This window comes from Ursus maritimus, unplaced genomic scaffold (assembly GCF_017311325.1).
Source record: "Ursus maritimus isolate PB19 unplaced genomic scaffold, ASM1731132v1 scaffold_21, whole genome shotgun sequence".
Taxonomy (NCBI): Eukaryota; Metazoa; Chordata; class Mammalia; order Carnivora; family Ursidae; genus Ursus; species Ursus maritimus.
This window is the reverse complement of record NW_024424564.1, coordinates 44480711-44501984: the sequence shown is the minus strand read 5'-3', so window position 1 is coordinate 44501984 and position 21274 is coordinate 44480711. Positions and strand designations below refer to the sequence as shown.

General features: G+C 51.7%; 1 protein-coding gene across 1 annotated transcript; it reads right to left on the bottom strand.

Annotated features, from left to right (window-relative positions):
* Positions 1–846: 846 nt before the first annotated feature.
* Positions 847–19293, bottom strand: ISX (intestine specific homeobox). Its single transcript, XM_008705630.1, has 4 exons — positions 19101–19293; positions 3750–3901; positions 1967–2080; positions 847–1086 (listed from the first exon to the last, which is right to left on the bottom strand). Exons 1-4 carry the CDS (start codon positions 19291–19293, stop codon positions 847–849), a joined length of 699 nt encoding a protein of 232 aa, XP_008703852.1.
* Positions 19294–21274: the final 1981 nt, after the last annotated feature.

The following is a 21274-nucleotide window of genomic DNA, read 5'->3' as shown; positions in this document are numbered from 1 at the left end:
TCCTGGGATATAAACTCTAAAAAGAGCTTACTGTCAAATTCTTTATTCAGACTGTAAATGCGACATCTCTCCCCAATCCAGCAGGATAACCAAAGACACCACATTCTGTTTTAAATTAAAAAAAACTTCCCCTGTATTTCTCTCCCACTTTGTACATTCACATCAAAGCCATACAGAATTTGCTGGGCATGGGCCAATGGCAAGGTCACTGGGCCAACCGCAAGGTCACGGAACACCTGTTCTTCTTGCAGGGGAAGTTCAGCATAAGCCCTCGGGCCAGCCTGGACTGAGCTCCTGGGGGCAGAGCCTCGGTTGCTTGTGTCTAGATCCAGTTCCATTTATAGAGTACTCAGTAGGCACTCAATAAATGCGTCATGAATGAATGAACAGACAACCCCTCCTTGGCCTCCTCTACACCTCTGTTCTCACCACGGTTCACCTCACTGAAGGAAGAGCCAGAAGGGCCCTTGGAAGTCACCGTGTCCAACCACCCGTGTTAGAGATGAGGTTCAGATGAGGTTCAGCTGGAGATCACACAGCGAGTTAGAGGAAGCAGGAGTGCAAGACGATGCCTTCCTTGGTCCAGAGCTCATCTGGGGATCTCACACGGCCTCTGTCTTCTGAGCCAGGAGGGCAACCTTGGGAGCAGTGATGCGAGCCCCTGAATTGCTCCCTTTGCTACTGAGTCCAATGCATCCTTCCTCCGTGTGTGCTCAGGGAGGCTTCCCAGGCTCTGGGCCATCTTTGGATGGCGAGATGGATTCCTCCAGAGGCCTGAGCACCCTCCTGTCACCTGTCTTCACCTGGAGAGGAGAGCGGCTCCTTTGGCGAGAGGTGATCCGATCCCTATGTTGAGGTGGCACAAGGGCTGTCCCATTTGGGGTTCGCAGGTGGAAGGCAGCACAGGGCAGGCAGGCAGGTTGGCTGGATGAGAGGGCCTAGGAGAGGCCGTGTCTCCCACAGGTGACATGGCAGCAGGGTGATCTGGCCGGGGCACCAGGCAGAGGCTGGCTGGCCTGGAGCTGGTGCGTAACACCCGGTGCGAAGGGCCAGCTGGGGTGGAGCAGAGGGCGGCTGCCTGGGGTCCTGTCACAAGGGGAAGGTCAGGAGAGAGAAGTGAGTCCTGGGCTTCACCGGGGGCTGTCCCGCAGCTTCCCAACCTTTCCCTCCAGGACTTGGGCAGCTCAGGGTGGGCACAGGACCATGTTGGGGAGAAATGTGTACGCTGGGGGCCAGGAAACCAGGTCCTAATCCTGACATTTATAGGACTTGCTTGAGGTGAAAAAGTCACTTTGCTTTTCGGTGTCCACTCTTTGCATTTGCAAAACACAGCTAAATAAAGACACCCTACCTCCTAGTGTCACTGCGGCCACGCACAAACCTCTGAGCACAGGCCTGTCTATACTGTGTACTGCCGGCTGCCCGCTGTTGTGCAGCTGACACACCGCCCGACATGCGTGGACCCCACGGACAGCCCACGCTCAGGGCGCACATCCTAGGTGCCGAGCCTTTCCATGTCTCAGTGATTTCACCCTCACCGAACTACTACTGTCCTCCGAGGGGCGAAGTGACTCTTCTGGGCCGCACGGCTGCTACGTGCAGCTGAGATTCGAACCCGGGCAGTCTGACTCCAGAGCCTACCTGCTCAACCTCCGTGTGCTGCCCCTTACTCCCTGCCTGCCTGGTCCTTAAATCATGAAGTTCTGCACAATAACACAAACCAGTCCCTGGAGAAAGGGGAGGGACTATGATTGTCACTCAGGGGATGAGGACGTGAGGACAGAGAGGGGCAGTGACTTGTCCCTCGTCCCATGGACATCCAGAGCACTGTTGGCTATGCTCTTTCTGGAGGAGTCTCCCTTGTACTCTTTACTGTACATGGAGCCCCCGGGGTCCTCACTTCTGGGTCTGGGTGGGATGTTTGCAGACAGTGTCCCCCGCCCCCCTTGGTGCTTCAGCCACTCACAGCCACATCCGGGTTCGCGGCCAAGGCCAAACTGGCCTCACTCAGCTGCTGCGGAGCCCCAGGGCTGCCAGTCTTCTGCTTCCGCCACTTGGCACGCTGGTTCTGGAACCAGATCTGGGGGGGTGGGAGGTGAGAGAGAGGATGATCAGCCACAGGGTTTTTCTCCATCCAGTACCTTCCCCAGTGTGTGATCGTGAAGTTTTCCCAGGGACTGGCTCTTGACGGTGTAGAAAGCTCCATGGCATCAGGGTTTCCTTGGCTCTGGAGGTCTGCCCTCTGAGAGGGGACTAGGGATCAGAGCCTTCAGTGGCTGTGGGGCTGGGGGCTCACGCCCGAGTGGAGCAGCTGGAAGCCATATAAGTAGGAGCGGTGGGATCCATGGGGAACAGAGCCCGGAGGGCACAGCCTCTCAGCTTCGGCCACTGGGTATCCTGCAGAAATGCGAGCTTGGCTTTGCAGGCCCATCCAATATCTAAGGCGGAGATCTCGGTTTTTATGTGAACACTTTGAGATTGAAAACGGTGCGCAGATCAAATAAAACTCATCTGTGGGCTGTTTCCCGCTGGCAGGCCACCAGCTCGCAACCCCTGTGGGCCCCTTGGCATCTATAGGTTGAATATTGGCAGCTCCCTGTCTTCGCGAGTGCCCTGGCTGTCCCTGCCACGTGGGCGTTTGTCCTTGGCCGTTCTGCCGAGGCAGCTTTACAGCGGAAGCAGGTGCTAGCCACGTTCCGCCTGACTGGTTCTAAAGGGGAAGAGAAAGGGAGAAGTCTAAAACAGGGGTGGTTCTTAGCCAGGAGAAAAGTAGGCTGGGATAAAGTCAGGAGCAAAATGTTGACCTGGGCCCTGGCTCAGATTTTGAATTCGGAATGAGTCCATCATATTTGATTGAAAAAGAAAAAAAAGAGTGGTGTAGAGAAGTGTTCTAGAGCCAGCCAACAGTTCCACAGTTGGATTTGGATTTGCTAGAGTGCCACTTGCAAAATTGGGGGTGTGCAAAGAGGTGGGACATGCCCCTCGTGATTGACAAGGGGCTACTGTATCTCTAACCACAGAGGAAGCCACGGACACTCCACGGTGCATAAATGATATATTCTGGATTAGGTGGATCTTGGACCATGGATGGCACTTTCCACTTCTCTGTGCTGCCTTCAAAGTGACACCATGCCGTCGGGATCAGGGGTTGGCAAACTAAGGCCTGCAGGATAAATCTGGCCTTCCTACCAGTTTTTGTATGGCTTATAAGCTAAGCGTGGCTTTCCCATTTTTAAACGGTTGGGAAAAAAGATAAAAAGAAGAAGACTATTCGTGACACATGCAAATATACAAAATTCAAATTGTAGGGCTCATCAGTAATGTTTTAGACATGACCGTATGGCCTCATAAAGCCCAGCATAATTACCATCTTGCCTTTGACAGAAAAAGGCCACTGGTCTTTGGTGACCACTGGTCTAGATTGTCAAGATCTGTTTTGCGAATGGGGCTGCATGGTGAGCGATGTTCTGGAACTACAGCCAGGTGGAGAGGGAAGGCAGGAAGTGGGTATCAATGACCGTCACTGATGCCGCCTTGATCCATTTCCACCTCCCAAAGAGAGAAACCATCCTGTAACTATGGTGACCTCATTTCCTGGAAATAATATTTGGCAAAAGTGACTGTATTCAAGAGATAAAGGCAATGGGAAATTTCAAATGGGGCAGCCCTGGACGGTTCATGATCCACAGGGTCTCACCCATGGCCCCCAAAGCATTGAGGTTGGGAGCTGAGGGTGGGGACAGCTGTACCTGCACCCGAGCTTCTGGAAGTTTGATCCTGGCTGCCAGCTGGTTGCGAATGTGGACGTCTGGGTAGTGGGTGAAGTGGAAGATCTTCTCCAGCTCATGCAGCTGCTCAGCAGTGAAGGTGGTTCGGACCCTCCGCTTGCTCTTTCTTTCCTCTGGATGGAAGACGGTTCAAGTTGGGTTAGTGATCTTGCTGTTGGCACCCTGGTGAGGCTTTTGTGTTACTTGGTTTCACTCTTTCAACCCCCACCGCCCACTGTAGAGTCTTGGCCACTGGCTCCTCTGCTTGGAGTTTTGCAATATTTTGCAGTAGAAATCCTGCCCATAGGTTGACCCCTCTGATCCATCCTGAACAGTGGGGTCAAGATAACTTCCTAGAAACTCCTGTGATTGTCCTTTTTGCTGCTCAGATGCCTTCAGTGTCTTGCCTTTGTCTACACCAGGGCATGGCAACTATAGCCTGAGGGTCAAACCTGGCCCACTGTTTGTTTTTGTAAATAAAGTTTTATTGGAACACAGCCCTCCCGTTGGTTTATGTATTGTCTATGGCTGCTTTTGCAAGCAGCTTTGGGTAGTTGCAACAGAGACCATATGGCCTGCAAAGCCTAAAATAATTACCATCTGGCCCTTTACAGGAAAATCTTGCCAGACTTAGTCTACAAAGTAAAGACTGAACTCCACAGCAGTCAGTCCCTTACAATCTAACTGTCCAGACTCCTGTCCACTTAGGGCTGGCTACATCATCTCTGAGGCCTAATGTAAAATGAAAATGTGATGCTGTTGCTCAAAAAGCAGGAAAAAGCTATTTATTTTCTTCTGCAGTCTCTCTCTTGACCTGTCAGTGTGGTTTTTTTTATTGTTGTTGTTTGCTTAGGTTTTTAAATTTGCTGTGTAAGGTCATGCTCTCTTGGGCACAGGAATACTAATAGGGTGAGTGTGGACCCTCACGGGGACCCAGGGCCCACCCGTTGGCTTGGCACCAGGGTGCATGTACCTGACCTTGACCCTCCTCCATACCCTGACACCCCTCGCATCCCTGGAATCACATGGGATGGAGGAGGCAGCAGTCACTGGGTAGGAATGGGGAAACATCTGGCTTAGAGTCCATCCCAGGGAAGCAGGGAGGTGGTAAGAGGGGCACTGAGCATTGAGTCAAGGCTTCAGGACCCTGGTGCTTGCTTCCTGGTCTCACTGAACTTCAGTTATAAAGCACAGATTCACATGTAAAATTATTAAGAATTTCAAGATGACTATAAGTATTAAACCCCAGTGCCAGGCCTCCGTCTGTGTGCAGTACTGTGGGCAACTACACTGGTCCCATCCGTGCCTGTGAAGCCAGGTCTGCGCATGTGTGTGTATGATGGGGAGTCACCTATTGTACTGGGACGTGTAAACTTTGAGACGCCTATTGGATAATCAAAAAAACTCTCAAATAGGCAGATGAATTTTGTTTGGAGCTCAAAGGGGATCTCAGGACTGTTGTTCAGATTTGGGAAGAGTCAGCATATATTTGGCCTTGGCAGTCTGGGCATGGCTGAGATCACTGAGGCACAAAATGCATGTGGAGAAGAGTGGGGGGTGTGTGTCTGGGAGTAAGAGTGGGCCCCCTCCACCGAGTAGGGGCTCAGCAGCCCATGAGGAAGCAGAGAGAAACCAGCGGGGGACCACAACGAACAGGTCCCTGAGATAGGAGGCAAAGGAGGACACCTGGTGAAGAAACTGTCTCAGGAAAGAGGCTCTGCTGTGTCCATGCTGGGGATAGATTAGTCATAATGGGGACAGAGAATGGTCATAGTGCTTCCATGGAACAGGCCGTGAGGGCTCAGTGGGCAGTGGAAGGGGGCCAATGGGGGGCAGCACGGCAGACAAGTCTGCAAAGGTGTGCTGGGCACATGGAGGGGGAATGGCAGATGCTAGCTGGAGAGGGAGTGTATGATCCTGGGATTAAAACAGAAAGGACATGATAACATTGTGAAAAGCCCCCAGTAATTGTTCTCCAGCAAATCTCTATGTCAGTCCGTTTTCTGGGGAACCTGATCTGAGACGGAGGAAACTCAGACACAAGCACACATTTGGGGAAGAGAGCTTTGGAAAGACAGGAGTGCTGATAGAATTAAAAACAAGAGAGGGTGAAGAGGAAGAAAAGCCAGGGAATATCAGTGTGTTAATCGAACACCTATTATGTGCCAGGTGTGGTGCTGGACCTTGACCTTGGCCTGAGTGCATGCACACATGTGTATTTAGCTTGTCTTGTTCTGAGATGAATTTGAGGCACATGGTCCTGAATTTGGCATTAGGGAGGACATTGAGGACCACAGGAAGACTACTTGGGGAGAATTATGATGGCAGAAGCCAAGGAAAGAGGATCTATGTATCACCCCAAACACACCCAATGTGGCGTCTGGTATTTTGTAGAGACTGACAAATATACGTTGAATTAAAGTGGATGGAGGCATGAGTGGTTAGGAAGTGGCAGCAATAAGTAGGAGAAGAATTCCTATCTTGAGAAGGTGCTAGAAGGGGAGGGGGAGGCTGGGGAGAAGTTTCAGAGAGTAGCCTGGACCACTTCTGAAGACCAAGGGGGAAAGAGGGCTCTGGAGGGGCGCTGGATAGGGCGGCTGCAGAACAGACTGGTCAGAGACACTCACTACACAGGAGAGGATATCGTGGGAGTTTCAGGGCAGATGAGCTAGAAGTCAGGTCTCCAGCAGAGAGTGAGAGAGGTGGAGGGGTTAGGGCAGGAAGGATGAAGAAGGGCTTTGGGACAGTTGCCCTAGAGAAGGGCCAGGGAAGCAAGAAGAGTAAGGAAGATTGTCCACTTGCAGCCTCCCCCGTACCTACTGATGGGAACAAGGGTCACAGATGGTGGAGGAAGGATGGAATCAGGTGGTGGTGCATTTGTTTTCCTGACCATGCACTTCCGAGGAGAAGGCTGCAATTCTAGTTTTACTTGGAACAAAGTCCACGTGATGTAATTTTAGGAATTATAGGAAAGGTACAAACCCCCTCCCCAAATTCCCTTCACTTTTGTGATGTCAGATATCACAGGTCAGATGGGATGACTAGAAAGGAGGGTGGGGAACTGAAATCCTGCTGAGGTCTCCTTTCTCCCACAGCTCACTTCCTTTTTCCTTCCAAATAAGAGGTAAAACCACTCACTACAGGCTATGAATTGGAGTAGACACTGGGTGAAGAGTAGATTTCAGTTGTGATGGTTTAACAACAGAAGAGAGTGTGTGTGCGTGTGTGTATGGCATGTGTATATGTACATGTGTGTGCATATGTGTTGTGTGTGTGCATGTGTGCATGCTTGTTATCCATCCTGCTATCATTTGCTAGAAGGAAACCCACTGAACTGGACATCAGGAGACCCGAACTCTGTTCCTGAACTCTACAACTTGGGCCACATTTCATTTACATTCTGGGCCTCGGTCTCCCCATCTGTGGAATGGGGGAGGAGAGCAGGCCAAATACACCCTGACATCCTGTAATTCTCTTTCTCTTCGGATGGAGGCTGAATGGCTTAAAACACCTTGCCTTGGGCCTTCCCCAGGGAACCAGTTTGCCTGGTGGAAGATGAGGGCCAGAGAGGAGAGATTTCTGCTGAAGCTACTCCTGCATCTCTGGGATTAATCAGGCCCAGTTGTCTCAGTGGTAGAAATGGCATCTCATAGTCTGCCTTTGGTTTCACCCCTTCCTACTACCCCTCAAGCTTGTTGTTAATCATTTTCTCTTCCCTCAAAGGACTTTGACTCATTTCACTGACTCTTGGGAGCTTCCCGGGAGTCATAGACAGTGAGGTCTCAAACATTGTCACCTGCTAGAGCAAGCCCTTGGACTGTGAACCACCTGATTGGACCTGATCTCTCTCCTTCCCTATCCTCTTTCCCTCCCCAAGTCTACCTTCTTTTTAAAAAATTTAAGAAGAGATATTTATTCTATGTTTAGAGCTAGCAGTGTGTTTAGGGGTAGAACTGAAGCTAATCAGAATTGATGCAGAGAGAGACGGCAATGTCAACCCATTGCCGGGTCTTACTGAATACGTCCTTTGTGCCCAGCATCTCGTAGGCACTGGGGGCCCATCTGCAGGAGTACAAAAACGAACAAGCCACACTAACAGTATCTCATTCATTCATTCATTCATTCATTCATTCATTCATTCATTCACAAGGCCAGCATTTTAGGTGATAGTAATACTGTACAGTTCTATAGGACATTGCAGAAAAAATTCACAGGATGGAAGATGCCAGGTTGGCTAGGCAAACTGCAGTGTCCAGGCCAGTATGGAGTTAGGATTCTCCTGGGAGTAGAGCTATGGAATGGGGGATCCTGGACAGACAATATAGGGTGCAAAACCAGAACATGGGAAAGCAAGCACCATGTAGAACAGAGGATTAGAAATAGAATGTAGATGATGACAGAAAGAAGCCACCTCCTCCGTTCTCTCCAGAGGGAAACAGGCAAACAAGGGTTCATGAGTAAGAATAGACTATTTAATAGAATAATTTTTTCGATGCTTCCATTTGTGTAAGTAAAGGAGCAACCGTTAAGATACATGTGGCTTTTCCCTATTCTGGCAGGACTGGAGGGCATAATTTGGAGGTGGGGTGAAGAAGGAAAGGATCTACTTCTTTTCTGCATAATAAGTGACCTCTAACTTTGTAGAGAGTGGGCTGCCTGGCAAATTACTGGTCAGTTAGAAAAATATGTTTTCATATCAGTTCTGAGCTACACATTCTCAGGAGATAGATGTTTGTCTTTGAGAGATGATGATGATGATGATGATGATGATGATGATGATGATGATGATGGTGATGATGATGATGATGGTATGATGATGATGGTGATGATGATGATGATGAAGATGGTGATGATGATGATATGATGATGATGATGGTATGATGATGATGATGGTATGATGATGATGATGGTGATGATGATGACGATGATATGATGGTGATGATGATGATGAAGATGATGAAGATGGTGATGATGGATGATGATGATGATGGTGATGATGATGGTGATGAATGTGTGTGTGTGTGTGTGTGTGTGTGCATGTGTGTGTGTGTCCAATGGCTGTAGTGACTTCTCCAGGGAATAAACATGTCCCAAATCCACACCGGTGGAGAGATGGAGGCTGAGCCCCAAATCCACCAGCCTGCAGGACTCAGAGTGCCAAAGCTTCTCCTCCAAAACTGACCATGAGTTCTTGGGGTGCAGATAGTCAACACTGTTGTCCCCCAGATCTTTTTAGGATGTTATTCTAGATTGAATGGCCTCAAATTGGAGGACTATAAAAAAGAGTGGTAGGGATGGAGGGGTCCTAGAGCTGAGATCACTCACAGTAAGTGGGGCTCCCTGAAATTTGACTCATGAGATTGGACCAGAAGAACAGTTTAGGGAGGGTCAGATAGACTTGGACCTGGCTTCAGGAAAACAGTGTTTGAATCAGAGGCAAGACTTTGTTAAAAGTTTAGCTCTTTAGATTTGCAGTGTTCAATATGGTAACTACCATCTCCATGTGGCTATTTAAATAAAATAAAATAAAATAAAAATTCAGTTTCTTAGTCATACGTCTATATTTTGGGTGCTCGTAGTTTAATATGACTAGTGGCTATCATATTGGAGAACATAGATTATGTAACACTTAGCATACATACAGAACATTTCCATCATCAGAGAAAGTTCTAGCTGATAGTGCTAACTTTAGAGGTTTTTCCCACTGGGTTCATGAAAAAGTCATACTCTGGGTCTTCCTTTAAGCTTCCCCCTGTGTTACAGTCTCCTGTAATTTCCACATATTTCTGGAAAAGAGAGGATCTGTCAGCTATAGAGCCGACTTTGATGGCATTGGGGAAATGGGAAGTTTGGGGTGAATAAGAAGGGTGGACTGGCCCAGGCCCACCTCTCTGCTGGTGCTTGGGGAGGAGGAGGATGTCCAGAGGAGGGGATGGGCCCAGGAGCTCTGGGTAGTAACTTGTAGCAGTGGACCTGCCAATGGTATATGGGGCAGGGTGGGATGGGAAGAGACGTGTCCGAGAGGTTGGCTAAGGAAGGATGAAGGTCCACTCTTCAGTTTTCCTACCAGATGCAGGAGGGGGCTGCTCCAGGAAAGGAGTGGGAGGGACCAGCAAGGCAGACACGGGTTACAGACCACAGTGGATGATAAGGGAGAGGAGGCAGGTGAGAGAAGCCAGAACAGCATGGATGGATATAGAGGCAGAGAAGAAGGTAGAACACAGAACTCGGCCTGTGGAATTTTGGAACCAGAAGGAAACGCATTCAACAAGAAGCTGGAAATAGAAGCTCAATGTGGGAGTGGTCCGTGCACTGGATAAGGTTCTTGATCATCAGGAAGGGCTGGGATGTCCTGGACGCCCCCGAGGGGAGGATGTTGGGGGAGCTGGGTCCCCTTTTCCCAGCTCTGGAAGGAGCACTGGATTGGGAGCAAGAAAATCTTTGAGCTCCTATCCAGGCCCAGCATTTCCTAACCAGGTTCTTGGCAGAGAAGCTGAGGAGCTGGTGGCCACAGTGCAGCCCACCCACTGCTGTGGGCCAAGGGCACCAGGGCAGGGCAGGGGATGGGCGGGGAGAGGGCGGAGGAAGGTGGCAAGGACTGCCGTCCCTTTCATGTTGCTCCTCTCCCTGTTACTAGTTGCGTGAGCTGTGAATCACACTTCAGTGGGTCTTCAAAGAGAACGAGTCAGCAGAACTTAATTAAACCTGAGCCGTTTAGCACATTGATCATAAGAGATACACAATTTACACAGGTGATTAGGCCACCTAATTATAAACCAATGTTTCTCTGCGCTCGGCTCCCTCCCCTGATTGCTCCTTCTCCACAGTCTGCTAATTGGCCATGGCTGCTCAGCTAAAGGCCCCGGGGGGCTTTGCCACTGGAGGAAGTCTCTGGAAATGGGCCTTGTTCTTGCCTTCTAAGGCAGTGGATTCAGCATGGAGGGGATCCAGGGCACCCTTTGGAGCCTTCCTGCAAGCTGGGGACACCGCCTGGACATGACGGGCGGGGTACAGGGCAGGAGACTGCCAGGGCAGACCGGGACTGGGCTTTTCTCCCTAGCCTGGTCATGGACTGGTGCCCATAGCTTACAAGGCAAACTCCTTGGCATGGCATTCAAGGCTCTTCAAGTCCTTCCTTTCCAGAATCATCTGCTTTCTTCCCAATCCCTATTTCCATTGTTGTTTTAATCCCACCTGATCATTTCTAGATTCCACAAATGGGTCATACCCTTTTATTCTCTAGGTGCTTGGTCTCACTGCTCCCTCTGCCTGGAATACCTGTCTTCTTTCTTTGTCTGGTGAACTCCTACTCATCCATCAAAGCCCATATCAATCAAATGCTTCCTTTTCTCCAGGGTCTGTTGTGAATCTCTGTAGAAACACAGCAGTGTTTTTTTTTTTTAATACTTAAAAAGATTTATTTATTTGACAGAGAGAGAGTGAGAGAGCACAAGCAGAGTGAGTGGCAGAGGGAGAGGGAGAAGCAGGCTTCCTGCTGATCCCAGGACCCTGGGATCGTGGCCTGAGCTGAGGGCAGACGCTTAACCGACTGAGCCACCCAGGTGCCCCAGTGTTTTTTTTTTTTTTAAATAACTTTAAGGAAAGAGCACTTTTGGCTTGTACCATCAGCCTCTGCATTTTAAGAACAAAAATCTCTCTTAATTTTTCTGTGTTTACGTATCTTTCTATCAAAATGTTAATGGTGGTTAATACTACGTGATGAGATGGTAGAGTTACAGCTACATTTTCTTTTACCTTCTTTATGTTTATCTGTTTTTTCTATTTTTCTATAATATACATGTATTATTTGCATGAATAAACAACAGCAAAGAGAATACAGCCAGGGTGGGAAGAGATGAAACTAAAGAAATCACTAAGGGCAACAATGGGCCAGAAGACCCTGAGAATCCCCCTGGCAGAAGATTCGCCAGCACGCTGCCAGGGAGGACAGGTGGGCGCTCTGTCAGCAGAGTGAGGATTGTTACTTTCCACGTGGAAGGCATCACTTGCATGCTTTTTACATATGGATCTCAGCCAATGTGCATACGCACGCGCACACACACACTCACTCCCTGCACTTTTCATTTGTGTATCTTTTTTTAACAGCAGGTGTAGCCTTTGTTTAAAGGGAATTGTGTGGGGAGCCCCACAAAACAGATCATGGTGGATCTCCTTTGTTGATGCATGTGGGGGGCCCCCGGAGCACAGCTTGCTGAGCTCCCCTTCATCCAAGGCAGCTCTGGCCCCGTATCTCCGGAAGCCCGCCATTCCCCCAAACATCGGTTTTAAAGATGCTGATGTGTGTAAATAAAGGCCAAAGTTCCTGGCTTGGCGCACTTGACCTTCGGTCTCCTTATCTCCCTCCTCTCCTTTGCCATTGCTCTGGGATTTTTAAATGCCAGCCATGCTGAGATTTCTTTGTTTCTCAACTCCTTTTACGCGCTTCCTTCTGCCTGGCTTCCTTCTGCCTGGTGTGTCCTCTCCCCTACTCTGCCTGACTCCGTCTCAGAGGTCACCTCCTCTCTGAAGCCTTCCTGGAACGCCTCGAACCCAGTTCATTATTCCCTCCTCCGTGTTCAGAGCACTTGGTCAGGTTCGTATGCTCTGTGTCACGACAATGTGACTCTTACGACAGCATGCAGAGGTCTGGTGAGACTCACACATGGGGAGGGGGGTGGGCACAGAGCCAGGACAGGGTGGCAAGGGGCCGATTTCATGGGCTTCCAGAGTGTGTGCGTGTTCTCCCCTCCTGCCCCCATTCCTCTCCAGTCTGTACTTGTGGCAACGCAGGAGAATAGTCCGATCTCACAGACTGTGGAGCTGGAGCATTTTTCATGCTGGGACATAGGAAGTGTTACAGAACTAGTCCCTAGGCAAAGGGGGGATCCATATTTAGTTACCCTTCCTGCCAAGCATGGAGGAGTTCTCTGTGTGGCCAACCCAAGGGCAGGGATGCAGGGTGCTCGGATTAGAGGTGTGCAAAGCCACGGGGCCCTGTAAACAGTGGGGAGAGCCATTTCTGGCCGGAAACGGGTTAACAACTGCCACCTTTCAAGGAGCATCTGGGGGAGCAAACCTCTTTGGGAACACGCCATTGATGAAACAACAGCAACAGACAAACAAACAAAAACACTTAGAGAGTTCCAGATCTATAGACTGAAGATGACCCTGAAATGAGAAACCATCATCCCAGCGTGAAACAGTGTGAGAGAAGAGCATCAGCAAGAAGAAGACTCCGGACAGGGCCCAAACACACCCCCTCTCTCAGCCGCCTGGAGGTGGGCATTTCACTCAGGCCTGGCCAATGGGTCCCTCCTCTGGGACTCTTGGACTTGGGACTTTAGAGAGCTTGAGGGAAGTTACTGGAGGCTGATGTAACTCTCGGAGCGACTGGGTGTCATTTGGAGGGAGAGAAGTTGAGCCGGTGCACAGAGGAGCAGCTAGACAGACCTGATGGTCCCGGTTCTGGCTCCCATCATGGCCGAAGCCCGCTTATGATCCTGCCCTTCCCATGGCTCAGTCTGAGAAACTGCTTCTCAATGTTCCCCGAGGCAACACATTTCCTTCTCTATTTCAGCTAACCCAAGATGATTTTTGTCATTTGGAACCCGAGAGTTTTCATTCATGTGGATCATTGCACCTTTTCCCACCTAAAACCCTACGTATGGCTTTTCATTCCTTTCGGGAAACAAGGCAGAAATGCCCTTGATGGTCCGGCATGGCCGGACTCCTTTCTAGCTCTCAGACCTCATCTTGCTCCATTGAACATCTTGTCTACCACCAAGTCCTTGCCCTTGGGGGTTCCTCTGCGTGGAATGGGGAGATCCACATTTCCCCCTACAGACTGCAGCTCAGCCATGACCTCCTCTGGAAGCCTTTGTTGGCAGCACCAAACATCCTCAGAACCATGTTACCTTCTCCCCAGCACTTAGCTCAGCTGTCACTCATGGTTTTTGGGTGGCTCTTTGTCGCCCCTAGTAGATTAGAAGCTACATGAGGGCAGAGGCTGGGCTTGTGTTTTGTTCTCTACATCCTCCCACTCCCAACTAAGCACCTGTGGTGGCTTTAAGATAGGTTTGCAAATTCTTGGACGCTTCTCCCTAGGAATTCTTCTCATCTTTAACGTGGCCCAACTCAGTGACTCACAGAGCATATGGAATGCAATGGGAATGCTGCTAGCAAGTTTCCCAGGCTGGGTCATAAAAGGATGTTAAAAGGATGTAAAAGGACGTCCTTTTACGACGCACCTTCCCCTTGGCTCGCTCTCCTTTGGATTACTCTCCCTGAGAGACGCCACCGCCATTTTGGGAGGACACTCTAGTGGCATGGGGAGAAACTGAGGTCTCCTCATACAACTGAGCTGCCACCAACCCACCAGCCATAGAGTGCCCACCTTGGAATCATCCTTTATTCTGGTCCAGGCTTCAGGTGGCTGCAGCCCCACACGACATCTTTACTGCAATCCCATGAGGGACCCTGAGCCAGAGCTCCTCAGTGAAGTCACTCCCAAATTCCCAATCCACAGACTCAGAGTGAGACAATTAATTGTGTTGTTATTTTAAGCCACTGAGTTTGGGGATAATCCCTTGTGCAGCAGTAAATATTCCTGCACTCAGATTTTAGTCAGTCTTTGTGGCTTGGATGAGGAATACAATGGATACATCAGATTTAAATGGCAGCCAACGCTTTGTGTGTGCCCTGTCTGCTCTGGTTTCTCCTGGCTCTGATGTTCTGCAGCCCTATCATTAGAGTAATGTTGTCAGTGCCCTGCTTGTAACCCTCAGAACTTTCTGTGCTCCAGATCAACTTCCTACCGCCAGGATGTGTGTTTCTGCGCTCAGAAGCCCAGATAATTCCAAGGAGTATAGTTGCTCCATTTCCCAAAGGATTTAAGCTTCAGTTTCCCACCGTGGTCACTGGCTTAATCACACATGCCTTCTTTGTGTGATTTTGCTACCTCCATGCTGTGTCCTTGCATGTCCCACATAAATCCCTTGTGCTCCAATCCTTTCCTTCTGGTCTGCTTTTTGGGGGGAGCCCCCAGGAAGACAATGCTTTTTTTCCAGCTGGGACCAAGACTTGTTCTTCCTTACACTGCCACAAGGCTTAAGATGCAGCCAGGTTCTCAATTCTAGAATCAGCCTCCAGGTGCCCTGTAGGAGTGTCTCCGTGGTCTCCTTAGGCTGAGGTTCTGGTGGCAGGGACTGAGAGAGGGGGCAGGGCAGAGAGAGTCCAAAACCACACTTAATCCTGGGGGACTCCTGGCTTTTAGCTTTCCTCCTTCAGCCCCACTCCTGTCTACTCTGATGGGAGCCCCTGGGTCTACCTGTCTGAGAGTCAGAGCTGCTCATCACAAGGCAATGAGACACCCGTGGGTCTGGCCACAGCCTGAGGCTGGATTCCCAATTCCCGGGACCAGGAGCAGAGCAGTGCCGCTGCCTTGGGTTCCAGACAGGGTGGTCGGGGAGGGAGGATGGGGAAGAGAGAGGAGAAAGAGGAAAACCAGGGGCTCATTCAGACTTCAGCTCTCCAGACCTGTTAAGAATCAGTTTCTGTTGTTTTAAGCCACTCCTGGATGGTGGTGATTTGCAGCAACAGGACCAGGAATGGAAGGGGTGGGGGTGGGAGGGGAGCAGAAAGGACAGGGAACGCAGCAAGAAGAAGGGGAGGAGGAGCAGTGGCTTTTGAAGGGCCAAGGTATGGAGGCATTTTAAGGGAGGGAAAGATCAGAAGTCAGGCTACTCTGTGTGCCTGGAGGGTGAGCCCGAGGCAGCAGGGCAGGTCTGTGAAGGACTTTGAATGTCACACTAAGGGATTTAAGGTTGGTAAATTGCAGCCCGAGGCCAATTGGCCCTCCGCTGGCTTTCTAAATAAAGTTGCATGGGAGTACAAACACACCCACTCAGTCACACATTGTTGACTTTTCAGCTGTGAAGGCAGAGTCCAAGTGGCTTGTGCAGAAAAACTTTGCTGACCACGGCAATAGGGTTCCCTCAAAACCCAAGGATGCCACCCTGTTCCTGGCCAGCTCCACTACACAAGCACTGCCCCAAGGGGGTGGCACCAGGACTCAACCTGCTGGCCCCACACCCGCTCCACGGGTATGGTCACCTCCCCAGGGTCCAGCCCCTCCAGAATTAGCACTCAGCAGTTAGCCATGGAGTGACTGAATGGGTCAGGAATGGATGAGAACAGAGCTGAGCCCCGGCAGGCCAGAAGCCCTGCCCTGGTTACCCACTGGCTGGCCTCTTCCTCACCCTCCCCTCCTCTTTGCCCCAGGCATCAAGATTTCCCTGCAAAGCGTCCTGGGCACAGATGACCTCTCTCTTCCCTGGGTCTGGTTTCCTTATGATTGGGCCTCCTGTGACTTTGGAGGGTCCTGGGCTTCAGGGTGGGGTGGACTCTTTCAGGAGTGAGCAGACAGCTGGGCTCAGCATCCTTTTAAGTAGGGAGACCCTCTTGGATTTTTCCACTGGCTTGAGACATGGGAGGGTCCGAGCCTGAGATTATGAGGGTCACTGCCGTGAGAAGCGAGGGAGGTGGGGCACTGGCCCTGGCCTGGGTGACCGAGCTGACCCTGAGTGTGCATGTTTCAGCCCTGTAGCTCGGAACAAGCCATTTTGCCTCCCTGGGCCTCAGCGTCCTCCAAGAGTAGGTCCTAGGACCACCTACGGCAGGGTTGTTCAGGAGAGCTTGCTAGGATGCAGATTCCTGGGCCCCACCCTAGACCCAGGGTCAGAGTCTGGGGTACTAAGCCTGCAGTGGTCCACCTGCCCATCCAGGTGATGGGGACAGAGAGCGCATGCTTGCCAGTCACCTTCTGTGAGCCACTCTGCGAAGCCCTTTCAGTGTTAACGTTATTTCTCTGTTATTACTGTGGAGGGGGCTGGATGCACGTTTCTGGTCCTGTTGCCTTCCATTCTCAGTGGGGCCCCACAGGCCGGGAGGAAAGCAGGACAGAGAGGTGGAGAGGCATTAGCAGCAGCAACAAGTACTGGGTGGGGATGGGGCCCCTGGGAAGGCATGGTGGGTGCGGGAGGGGAGGCAGATGCTGCTGAGGCCATTTGCTCTCTTGCCCACCGCTCCCGGCTATCCGGCTCCCCGCCTGGCATGGACAGCCTCCCCTCCTCTCTGCAGGGAAGAAGGCTCTGCTGGAAAATGACCATGAGTGACACCACCGAGGCTTTCCAGCCACCAGTTTGTCGTGGAATCGGTCATGGCACATTTGAGCCAGAAGAGACCTTAAGAATATTCTAGTCCTGCTCTTTCATGTTCCAGATGGGGAAACAGAGGCCCAGGGAGGGGAGCGGCTTGCCTGAGGTCCTCCTGTGAATTAGTAGCACCAGGTGGGGGCTCAGAAGCTGGATTTCTGGAGTCCGGTTCCCCATCCTTTACGCCCAGGGCACTGTCGTAAGTTACTTTTGTAGTTTCTGACATGTTGACATCCCATCTATATTATTATTTGCTTAGCATTTCCCCAAATAGGCTTTTTGTTTTACCTCTATAAATAAATCCATTTTAAGAGAAAACCTCTCATCATGACCATAAATGGAGCACCAGTGTCCTGTGTCAGAAATCGAAGGTTAGCGTAGGAATAATTACAGAACTCTTGACATAAATATACGCTCAGTCTGCGTAGTCCTCAAATGCGTTTTGGAAACCACCATTGGGATCTTCACTAGCCTTTTGGAAATGCTCCATTCCAGCGTAGTGGGAGATGTATAGCTTTAAGACGCATTCAGGAATAATCTCGAGTGGACGGCCGCAAGCCACTGGGGTTCAATTCTAGTGCTATCTACTCATGTGGTTTATGCAGGTGACTGCTCTTCTTGGGTCCATCATCTATAAGGTGGGGCTCACAACCATGGCAGTTCCGTGGGAAACAGCCAGGGGAGTGCCACGAGAGCCACAGGGCACTGCCCATCCTGACACATGCTACTTTGGCAAACCCTTACTAGGGGGTCTGCTCTGGGTCCAACAGGAGAGCTGACCTGGAGCACGCCGGCATCTTCAGGGCAAGGTTTAGAACTAGTGGCTCCCTTTTTGCCATCAGCCATTTTCAGGCTAGGGGAAGGGAAGCTGCTCTGGTAGGGGGATTGGACCTCTCCTCCCTCTCTCCTTCTCTCTCCCTCTCTCCCTCTCCCCCTCCCCCACCTCTCTTTCTCTCTCATTAGGACAGAGAGGGCAGTGATGGGTTTTAGGTAACTGCAGCAGGAGAGACTCGGGTTAGACCCCTAGAATTGTTTCTAATGCTCATTTAATTCCCTGGAAGATATTCGCGAGCTTCAGAGGAAACCCTCAAGCTTCCTGGGGACAGGCAGCCCTCCAGGGTTTTCCCCTTGTCTGCAGTTGAGCACGAGCCTGTCTTGGGAGACTGAACTTAGGGGAGGCAGCAGGGCTCGGTGATGGTAGGAGAAGGCATTGTGGGCTCCCTTGAGCTGCCTTTCCAGCCTTTCCTAGGATTCTAGGGGTTGAGAGGGGAGAGAACTGGGAACCCCACGAGTGAGATACTCCAATCTTACCGACGGCCAGGCTCCAGCAGACCCTTGTGACCTCCCTAGCTGCCTTCCTCTTCCCTCACTCAACCGATTCCCTGAGGGTAAAGTGAAGGCCAGAGAGGAAGGGACCTTCCTGAGGTCACGCAGCGGGCCAGGGCAGGCTGGAGAGTGACACGGAGGATTCTTGCCTCCCAGCAGGTGCATGTGTCCACCCCGATGCCCTTCCTCGAACTGGTTCTCAAGGACAACTGAGATCTGCCTCGTCGTTGTTGTTTGGGGACATGCCCCGGGGTGGGCCGCTGGGCTGGGAGCGTGATCAGGGTGGGCAGGACCCAGGCACAGCTTCGGCCATGCGAAGCCGTGCAGGCTGGACTCTGCTTACGAGGAAGGCCAGGTTGGACCGAGCAGGTGTTTGGGGCAGCCGGAGCCAGGACCTGCTCTCAGGCTGTGTAACGTGGGGACATCATCTGCCTCTTTCACAGCTGAGTTTCCTCATCTGTCAAGTTAGGGTAATCATGCTTTTCTACTGACATGAAAGAGGAGACTCTAGGACAGGCGCTACCACAATGGGAATGCCGTGTAAATAAAGGGGAGCTGACATTCTCAGCTATGGCCTGCTTACAGGAACAGGCCCGCGTCCCGGCATCTGACGCTGGGGTCTGCATCTGAAAAACCCTAGTCTTGGCTAGACAGAAAGGGACTGGCCCAGCACCTGACCACTCTTTGAATTTTGGGGCCCTCTCTTCTATGGATATGGAGAAGCTTTTTCTCTGCCTGAGCCCAGGTGGCACTTGGGGTCCTGGGAATGGAAAAGAAATGACCAGAAGACACTTACCCTGGGGCTGGGCCTGTGGGGGCCTCTCTGGTCCGGAGCTTAAAGCTGCGGCTGGCCCGGTGTCCCGTCCACCTGCCCCTTCCGGCCTGACCACATGGCTCCTCTCGGTGGGCCTCTTTAAGATCTCCTCAATGGAGAAGGACAACCCCAGCTTCTTGGGGGCCCCACAGCACCCTGAGCTTTTCCTCTCCATACCCTACAGAGGGCTGGCCTTGGTGCACTCTGAGGGAGGCTGTGAGGAAGGGCAGAAGGGGACCTTGTGTGTGCCCAGGGCAATGCTGGTGGAGGGTGGTGTACTTCCTCCCCTGAAACTTCTGGAATCAAAAGGGCAAGTGGAGGTGGAGCACGGGGGGCCTCATGTCAGATTCTCCAAGCACGATTCTGTCTCCGCACGGACTTCCATGGGCTACGCTAAAGCCCCCCGGGTTAGGAAGCAGATCACATTGGGAGAGCTGGAATGGTCTGTATCCCAGGCCTGTGGGCTCAGAGCTCTTGCAGGCTTGATGTCACGGGCGCCACCATTGCCACGCTGGGTTCAGTTGTACTGCCAAGGGTCTTCTGCGGGGTGGTCGCTTTCAAAATCCCCAGGCAAATTGGAGTCCCTGAGGTCACCGTCAGTGGGTACTAAGGCAAGAGCTGGAAGGAAGAGGACAGTCCACCTTCACCTTTTCTCTGGCTTGTGGCCCTTGCCTGCTGGCTCTGGTCAGCCTCTGGAAGGCTGGAGTGCCACCTTGGGGCCCCAGGTGGCCAACTCTGATCCAGGCCACCTGCAGCTTGGAAGGTGCTCCCAGAAGCCCTCTTGGACTTCGAGTTCTGCTGCTTCTGCACTCCCGAATAGGCTGTCTGGAGCACCTGGGCTTCCGCTGTCTGGCAGGTGCAGGCTTGGGTAGGGGGTTTCTGGACCACCCCAGGCGGGCTGTCCGTGACGGGGCTGGACTGAGTGCCGGTATCTCTGGCCTTCCTTCCAGTCTCCCTGGCCTCACTTTGCAAGCCTCTCCAGAGGTTCCTGGTCCAGGGTGACCCTCCCTTTCTTTTGGTGTCCTTTATGCTTCTTCCTGGCTGGCAAGCCCTTTACCTGTTCCCCGAGACAGCACTGAGGGGACCCTTTCAGTCTGTCCTGTAAACTGTTGGCTGGGAGCTGACCAGGCATCTACCTGTCCTTATGGGGAATTCTGTTTTCAATTACTGTGTAATCAGGGAGGAGGGGGCAGTAAAACAGCTGATAAGAGAAGAAACTCTCCACCCTCCTTAAGGTTGGGGAAGCAGGTGTTGGGGGGAAGGGGCAGGGGGAAGAGTGGAGCTGAAGGGTGGGCAAGAGGGCCCTGGGGAGGTGCCATGCTGGGGAACTGGCTAGTTGGGAGCAGGACGAGGGAGGGTGGGAACAGGCTGGCCAGGAAGTGTCCCCAGGCCCAATAAAATGTGTTTGCTTAGTTAGGAGAGTTTATGGGTCACGTGGAGGCTGGAGGCTGGGCCGGGGTGCAGTCTGTTGGGTGTCAGCTATGGCCAGTCCCTGTCAGACGTGCTTCCCTGGGCTTGCAAATATCAGAGCAGGAGACGCTTCAGAGTTCTTACAGTATATGTGGGGAAACTGGGGCCCAGATCAAGGAGGCATAGTGGATGTCATGGCGCGGTCTGATTTAAATACTCCACCGGGGAGTTCCAGGATGCTGTGTTGGGCACAAGAGTGACAGATGCCCCCGGAGAGATGGTGAACGTGCCTGGGACACTAGAAGCCAGACCTTCTCACAGAGGGTGGGGGGCGGGGAAGGCTAACCCCCACTCCCTATGGAGGATGAGTCCAGAGAGTGAGGGACTCTCCCTGAGATGCGGAGCGGGTAAAGATCACGCGTCCTGCTTTAGAAGCGGTGCCCCTTGGGAGTGTCAGGCTTCCCAGTGGAGCTGGGGGTGTGGGCTCCGAGGCAGTAATGAGCCAACTCTACAATCTTGGGAGCGTCCTTGCTCACCCACGCCAAAGCCTGATACAGTTGGACATCTGACTCCTTCCAAGCAGGGATGATGCTACCACCATCCAAGTTCTCCCCAGAAGAGGAAGGAATTTTAATGAGTCAGAAGTGGAAGTGTAACTTAATGTAACTTCTGCTCATATTCTGTGGCCAGAATGAGTCACATGACCCTGCCTACATGCAAGAGGGCTGGGAAATGGAGCTCTCCCT

What these genes read in the sequence shown, in the direction of transcription:
- ISX (XM_008705630.1), bottom strand. Translation starts at nt 19,293, where the DNA reads ATGGAGAGGAAAAGCTCAGGGTGCTGTGGGGCCCCCAAGAAGCTGGGG. An exon ending in CCCACAGGCCCAGCCCCAGG is followed by an intron (nt 3,902 to 19,100) that starts GTAAGTGTCTTC and finishes TCTTCCATCCAG; the next exon opens with AGGAAAGAAAGAGCAAGCGG. An exon ending in TTCCAGAAGCTCGGGTGCAG is followed by an intron (nt 2,081 to 3,749) that starts GTACAGCTGTCC and finishes CCACCCCCCCAG; the next exon opens with ATCTGGTTCCAGAACCAGCG.